The sequence below is a fragment of the Pteropus vampyrus genome, unplaced genomic scaffold, assembly GCF_000151845.1.
Source record: "Pteropus vampyrus isolate Shadow unplaced genomic scaffold, Pvam_2.0 Scaffold45, whole genome shotgun sequence".
Taxonomy (NCBI): domain Eukaryota; kingdom Metazoa; phylum Chordata; class Mammalia; order Chiroptera; family Pteropodidae; genus Pteropus; species Pteropus vampyrus.
Window position 1 is genome coordinate 7,541,384 of NW_011888826.1, and position 8,538 is coordinate 7,549,921.

The 8,538-nt window shown below is 40.7% G+C and overlaps 1 protein-coding gene across 2 annotated transcripts in view; it reads right to left on the bottom strand.

Moving 5' to 3' along the window:
- ASPH (aspartate beta-hydroxylase) overlaps positions 1-8,538 on the bottom strand; it is a 187,196-nt gene that overhangs the window by 90,574 nt on the left and 88,084 nt on the right. For both annotated transcript variants that reach the window (XM_023530068.1, XM_023530067.1), the window contains exon 14: positions 7,318-7,359. In XM_023530068.1, coding sequence (XP_023385836.1) covers positions 7,318-7,359 — 42 coding nt within the window. The remainder of the gene's footprint in view (positions 1-7,317; positions 7,360-8,538) is intronic.

Genomic DNA, 8,538 nt, shown 5'->3' on the forward strand with positions numbered 1-8,538 from the left:
ATGAGCCAATCCTTTAAAATAAATCTCTGTGTCTGTCTTCTCTCTGTCCATTTCTACTTTTCTTTCCCTTTCTAGACACACACACATACGCGCGCGCACACACACACACACATCACATTGGTTTTGTTTCTCTGGAGAACTCTGACAAATGCTAGGGGTTATGGGGGTCATAGTTCCCATCCTTAATATGCTTTTTTTTGTCTAAAAATTAAAGGGAAAACTCAAAAAAAAAAATACACACACACACACACACACACACACACATTTATTTTTTCATTCATTCATTCATTCATTCATTCATTCATTCATTTATAAAAATCCCAGGAAAAACTTCATAGAATTTTTTTAATGAAAAGACTTCTTTAGGCTTGATTATTGCCCTTGCTGGTTCTATCTTATTTTCCTCGTGACCATGGAAAACACAGGAGCAGTCATATGACATACTAGCTGCACCAAGCTATTTACTGGCTATGCACAGCCATCTCAGCCTTTTCTTTGAATTGCATTACAAATGTGATTTCTGTAAAGAAAAATTTAGTGTTAAATGTGACTTGTTTTCTAGTGCCATCTGGTGTTTAGCTAAGGCACTGAGTATTACTTTTTAAAGAATACAAATAATAACTAGGCAATCTTTAAATGCCTTCTTAATGACATTCCCAAAACATATTGTTTATGCATATCCTTAATTGTAATAAATAACATAATGGGATATGAAATATTGGTCTAATCAAAGGAGAATTTCAAGAAAAGTCCCTGATCCAAATACAATTTTCTCTCACACACACACGTGCTCACGCATAAGCAAAAACATGTTTTATCAGCATGGGTATCCTGTTGCTCCTCAAATTTCTTTAAAGACTCATCAATCCTCAAATAAGAGACATTTGATTTATATTAAATCAATAACATATTAGATACTTTTATATTCGATGAATTTGTTAAAGCACATCTTTTAAGGTTTAGAGTCAGTTTTGCTTCCTCGCTTACTCCATATCCTATCCATTAGCAGATCCTAGCGACTCTAAAGCAACCATATACAGATCTAGCCACCACTCACCACCTCTGTCTACCCCACATCCTAAACCTGGCCTTCATCATCTCTCACCTGGACTTCTGCAATTGTCTAAGTGGTCTTCCTGCTTCCAATCTTGCACCCCTAAAGCGAGAATCAGCTTTTTAAAACAAGGAAGATCATATTAATCTTCAGCTTGGAATCTCCCAGTGCTTTTCAGTCTCCCTCAAGATAACAGACAAAGCCTCTCTTCGAAGGCCGCTGTGATTAGGATCCTTCGGATCCTTGCAACCTCTGCGACGTCTCACACTCCCCTCTCCCCTCACACTCTCCTCACGAGCCACACCTCCTCACCGGTCCTCACACACCTTCGGGACTATGAATGTGCCTCTGCACCCGGGAACTCACTTTTCCAAGTGGCTGCACAGCTCACTCCCTTGCATCTCCAAATGTCAGTGTCTAGAGGCCTATCTCTAGAGCAAGACCCCTGCCCACTGTCATTCTCTGGACTCTTGTCCTGTTTGATGTTCTTTTCCACAGTTATCACTGCCTATTACATTCTAATTGCACATCCACACACACATGCAAAAGTTAAGTACCGTGAGAACTGGGCTTTGTTTTTATTGACTGCTTTGGCCCCAGTGCCTAAAACAGGGCCTGGTACCCAGTAGGTACTCAAATATGTTACAGAGTAAATGAATAAAAAATCATTGTTTGAATTTGACATCTAATAAGCCATTTTTGCATCGCATTACTTCGTAGTTCACACTCGTATTTTATGATTATGGAATATGGAATCTATGGGAAAAGATGACATCCAGTGGGGAGAAACTGATACAGCAATTTTATCTAAAACAAATATAAATAATCTGATTCAATTCAAGAATCTGCCGACTCCAAGTGTGGGCCTATTTTGGAATAAACCCTATCCCAAACTCGTGACTCTATCAAAATGAACTAGATCTAACTCTCTAAAAGAAAGGAATCGTATAATTATTAATTCTAAGTAAAAAAAGAGAAATTTTCCACTGCCATCAGTATTTCCTCATCAGTATATTTACGGGAAGATGATAATACGAGTAGAAAATTAGACAAACCTAAAATCTAATAATTTGTCTCAAGGCAAATTTATAATTACCATGAAAAAAAACCCCTCCATTTCTACATGATGAATCTGAAGTCAAACTATTAAAACACATTTAATGTTTTTACTGCATATTCCAAAACTAGAAGACTTCCCCTTCCTTCTCCCCTATCTGTTAACAGCATCACATAAATCTGCATAAAAAAAAAAAGGAATTCCCAAAGGTAACAATTTGCTTAAATAGGGTTTTCGATAAATCTATAGTAACATTTACTCCTGCATTTCACACTCAATAACATACTGTAGTTACAAATATCTTTTGGTTGGTACTGCTGGAAACTGCGGGTTTTGCATGATGAGGAGTGATGAACCAATCAAGAGAAGCTGTCACACTGATTCCACTGTTTCCATGAAGAAACAGTCAAGGGAGCCCAGCCCCACTCCCCTGAATGTTCCCTTTAGGATCAGAACCCCTGGAGGATAACACTGTGCCGTGTCCCAGGCCTTGCGGAGGGAGGCATGGCCCCTAAGGATGAAACGGAGCCTCTGGAGAGTGAGCAGTCTGGGGCAGGGTGTGCCAGAGTTCACCATGTGCAATAAACAACGCCCACAATCCACTCTCCCCTCTCTCTACCTTTTGAAGAACGTGCCCAGGTAGACCTCCCAGAGCCAACCAGTCAGTATGTGAACGAGAAAGAAAGGCTCTGATTGGTGCAGACACCTGCATGGCTGGGTATGGAATCCCACTGGATGAAGCAAAACGTCCAGACTCCGTGCCATAGCCTGGTTCCTGACTTTCTCTCTGACTGCATTGCACACGCTGTTGGGTTATTCAGGGTGCTCCAGCTCCCCAGACCCTTCATTCCCACCTCAGGATGTTTGCACAGACGGCTCCTCTGCTCAGAGTACCCTCGGCTGACTGTTCGCACAGCCTTGCACGCATCACTAACCCCCTGAGACCTTCTTCCCTTCCCTCGCTGCTCCCTCCAGCACTCTCCTGCTGGTACCTTCAGAGCCTATCACCACTTCAGTCCGTGTGTGTGTCACAGGACTCCCTCATGACAGGTGCATGCTGTGAAAGCAGGAATCCTGTCTGTCTTACTTTCTACCTATGTCCATTGGCCTGGCATAGTGCCTGGCATGTAGCAGGCATGCAAGTATTTAAGTGGATAAATAAATCAGTATTTTTTTTTTTTTTTGGTAAATGATAAGTTGATAGTCTTTTAATAAACATACTCTGATGTCTTATCAAACTTTTTAGCATAGAGCAGTAGCCATTTTCCTAAAAAATGGAAAGGAGTGAAATACAGCTTGCCTCAGCCTACACATTGCTGATTTCTCTCAATATTCAATATTTCCTTCTTCTTTAGAACCAGAATACTGAATTTTAGCTTTCATAAAATTCTGTCAGTGAAATATCATTCTTCGATGAAGCCTACTACTCCTTGCCTTTCATTCCTTCCTATTATCTGGATGTGGCTCCAATGACTGGTGCTAGAGCAGCCCTTTTGGAACATGAGGTTATGAACTAAGGATGGGAAAATGGCGAGAGAGGAGCTGGTCACTGATGAGCCACTAAACTGGTCCTAGGTTATTTATGTGGGTAAGAAATAAACTCTTATCTTGTTTAAGCCACTGAAATTTGAGGTTTAAAAAAATTATATGCAATTGACTTTAATTGTAATGGGGATGTGTTGATTTGTAGGAAAGGTCTGAATCTGACATATAACTCAACCCTTAACAACGTGGTGGGGAGAAGGGTAAAAATAAGGGGCTGTCAAGACCACCAAGGCTTTCCTTAAAAGTGTTTATTTCTCTAACCAATGTAAGACAGGAAAACAAGAAAGCACAGAGGATTTACGTCCCTTCTCTGTTATCCTCTGGGTTGCTGTCTGGGATACAGAGTGAGACTTGAGTAAATTCGGTCCCAAAGAGCAGCCTCAGTCTACATTAGTGGTCTTTGTCTTAAAGCCTCGTGACAAAATACTTGTTGGCCCAAGGCAAACTGAGTGATGTGGATCATTTTAGTGATTTTTGTAAAGCTAAATTTATTCAATTAAAAAAAAAAATTCTTTATTCTTAAATTAAGTCTTACTTTTTGAGCTAAAAATACATTTGCTTTTATAATTTATTATAGTACATGTGAACGTTTTAAAAGTCCCGTTTTAACAAAAGTTTAAAATTGGCACACCTATGTCATATCCCCAAGTCAACCAATTTAACTGCTCATCAAAAGCAACCCAAAGTACAGATATTTGGAAAATAATAGTAGTAGACTGAAGTTTAGATAATGATAATAGTAGCAGATTGCATTTATTATTTTCAGATATTATTTTCACTTTATTCTTCCACGATGTAAAAGTATACCTTGTGAGGCATAAGAATCATTATCCTCACTTCTGGACGAAGAAACTGAAGTGTTAAAGTGTTTTTAAATACAGGTTTTCTTCTCGTTAGTTCTGTGCTCCAAAGAGTGTGAACATGACGATTTCCTGGGTCTATTGACTTAGACACTTAGGTCACAGAAGAGACCATATGATCGCTTTGTTTTTTTTAGAGATGACAACGGCAGAGTCTTCTTACCCCAGGGTGACTACAGTTTTGGTGTCCCATAGATTTCCCATAGTTTGGGCTCTCCCAGTCAAGTTTTGGGTCTCCCGTCAATTTTTATCCTAGGAGTGCTATCTGGGTCTCATTCTTACTACTACAGTTAAGGTCTTATAGAGCCTTTAATGTCTATTCAGATTAATCCCTAGTGATTAAAAAATAATAGAAATTCCTTCAACAAATATTTACTGAGTGCTTACCAGGTGCCAGGCACAGCCAATGGAGCAGTGAGCAAAACAGACAAAAATGTGTCTTCATAGAAACCAGATTTCAGTGGGAGGTTCAGAAAATAAACACTAAGAATTAAACTATCAAATACAATCACATGGTGGTTACTGCTTTGGAGAAAAGCAAGCAAGGAAGCAGAGTGTAAGGGGGTTGCAATCTGAAATCAGATGGGTCGGGAGGCTTACCGAGAGGGCAAGAGGTGAACAAAGACTAAAGCAGCGAGCCTGGTGGGGATCTGGGGGAGAACGCTCCGCCTGGCGGGAATGGCCAGTGCAGAGCCCCTGCGTCCAGTGTGTGCTCGGCAAGGAAGCCGGTGTGTCTGGAGTAGCATCGGCAAAGGAGAGAGGTATAGCTCCTGAGGTTAGGGAGGAAATCGGAAGAAGGGAGAAGGGATTGTGTGAGGCCTTGTAAACCACCGCAAAGGACTTTGTTTCCGCTCCGAGGAAGATGTGAAGATGCTGGAGACATCTAGGCGACAGGATACGATTTAGGTTTAAAAGCAGCAATATGGCTACTGTATTGAGAAAGATTATAGAGACAAAGGTGGAAGCAGGAAAACCAGTTAGGAGGGAACTGGAATAATCCAGGCAAAAGATGGTGGTGGCTGGATCCTGGGGGTAGTGAGTGGGTGGCGTGGCAGGAAGTAGCTGGATTCCAGATGTGTTCCGGAGAAGGCTGACAGGGTCTGCCGATGGCATACTGGGGAGGCACGAAAGAGAACATTCGCAGGAGGAGTGGGTTTTGCAGAGGGAGAAGGTCAGGGGTTCAGTTTTACACCTATTAAGTTTGAAGCGATGATCGGATTGCGGTCGTCAGGCAGACAGCTGGATATGCCAGCCTAGCGTTCAGGGAAGAAACCCAAGCTGAGGGTAAATGCGGTAATCTTCGACATAGTGAGATATTTAAAGCCATGAGATTAGATGCGATCAAGGGAGTGTGTATAAATCGAAACTCTCTGAGGATTGAGTCCTAGGGCACTCTGATGTTTGATGGTCAGCGAGATGCAGAGCGTCCCTCCAAAGTGGCTGAGAAAAAGCAAACAACACAGAGTGGAAAAGCCTAGAGAATGTGCTCTGTGGCAGGCCAAGCGCAGGACGTGTTCTGGAATAGTGGAAGTGATTAGTTCTATCAAAAGCTGCCGATACCTGCTTTGCTGTTTCTCCCTAGTGCTTATCACTGTCTAACATCGTATATCATGAAGGTGCTGGAAGGGAGGGGAGGCAAGGCGGCATGGCGAGCTTGGGCATGATGACTGAGCTAAATCCCAGACCTCTAGACACAAAAGTCGACCGACAGCTTCCAATACTGAGGAGAAAATGCAGAATTAACAAGCTATTTGGACATAGGAGAAACAGCTGAAAGGAAGCTGGGAATGGGACTCATGGATAGAGAGTAGTAGCATAGATGACTACTGTTTTTCTTTAAGTCGTAACTTTTAAAACTGTATCTCTACATAATTTTGATACAAAATGAAAAACAATCAGTCAGAAAAAAAAAATGCATGAGTTAGATGCCTAGTTCCCAGCCTCGGAGCTATAAAATTATGGCCAGAGGCCAGCGACTCATCACGTATTATTTAAATACTGAGTAGGTTAGATCTTGTACATTATGTGTCCTGTAGCTTTTCAACATACTACTGCTTTCACCACTACAAATTAAAGGCATTCCTAAAATTGTAATATTTCATCACTGAAGATTTTATCATTCAATTGGTACTAAAAGTACAACCACTGTTGTGATCATCCATATAATTTTTTAACTTTAAAAACAGCTCCTAACTCAAAGTTTAGAAACTTTTATAAGAATTAAGTTATAATTGCAGAGTTATTAAATTTATGAGAATGCCTTTGTAATAAACTCTTAGAAGGCAGAGATGATCCTTTCTACACGGATATAGCTTTTTTGCACGTTCCCCTTTCCAAACGATTTAGAGTTCCTTGAAAAAAGATAATGCACTGTGTACCTAGAACAGTTACCAACACAGGTGACAATAAATAATATTTAACATTTCCTAAGTGCTTTGCCTGTGCTAGACACTACTTTAAGCACTCTACACGTATTTTTACTTAATTACTATTGAAGAACACAACATGGTTTCTGAAGTTGATGACAGAAGAGGAAACTGAGGCACAGAGGTTAAATAATTCTCAAGGACACATAAAAATGGCAAAACTAGGATTAGAAGCCAGGCAATCTCTCTCCAGAGCCTTAGCTATAAATGTCTATGTAGAATATTAATGTTTGTCGACAAAAAACAATGATATAATAAACCCAGTGGCAATTAATCTTAACTAGTGATATAAAACAAAACCATCATTTGGGTTATGGATGATCTGATGACTTCTTCAGATGTATATTTGAAAGGCTGGTTATTTGATAGTCTCACCTTTTTCTTTTCGTCCTGGGTCATCTGTTTTCCTATTTGTTTCTGGAAAGCAAAGACAAAACAAAATAAGTACTGTGAAAGTCACCATTCAATATCTCAAAATATAGGACTATATTTAATGAATTCAAATCAATAGGATTTAATATTTCTGGGCAAACGATTAAATTTTTCTAAATTCTGAGTTCTTTGCATACAAACTTTGTTTAAAAATATTAAGATTAGACTCATTTGAATTACTTGTGAAAGTCACTGAGCAGTGACAAGGTTTCAGGTGCCAGGCTACGGGTTTCTCCTCTGTCACAGTGGATATGGGTGATCTTTACCACCGCAAGCACTGTATGAGAATGAAGACAAACTGGGGTAGGTAGAAGCCCTCATCAAAGGGGGGATGAGGGAGGTAGATACAGGTAAAGGGTGTCAAACATGGTGACGACAGTGAACATACAAGGCAATATACAGATGATGTATTATTGAATTGTACACTTGAAACTTATATAATTTTATTAACCAATGTCACTCCGATACATTTTTTAAAAAGCTTGTTCAATATTTTTTATTGTCTCCTAAAAACATAAACTGTAATAGGTACCATGTGCTTTAAAGGAATGTGTCACATGACAGAGAACACTAGTCTTGTTCCTCTAAGGACTTCACACACACACAGGTAAGCTGCTGGCAGGTGCCTGACCTGAGCCCAAGAGCCCCCCTCTGTCAGCTTTTCTCCAAGGGAATCGATCACACTTAGTGTCTCACCCACAAACGGGGTTCCCACGGACAGTGAAACCTACCCAGAACCTGCACTGGCCAAAGAACAGCCATCTCACAGGGAAGACACCAGCACGCGACCTGACCTTGTGCTAGTAATCAAGCTGCTACATTCATTTATAACCTCACATCTGGCCCACTGTTTAATACAGGTTAGCATCTAGTGAATTTTCAAGGTAGATCAGCTGATTGCAGTCACAGGAGGTACTTATCGGGTCGTTGGGTGTTTCTAGGAACATGTGTGTGTGCGTACGTTGGCGTAGGGACGGAGCAGTTTGGGAGACTGATGAAAAATCACAGACTCTGGCCTTTCCTCACAGAAGACATGAGAGGATGTGGGTGCCGTCTGGGGTGGGAGCACAGGCGCAATCACGGAGCACTTGACTTTTTGGTCCCTAGTTTCCTATATTGATTCCTATAAAACATTTCATTTGGGGGACGTGAGAAGTAAATCTG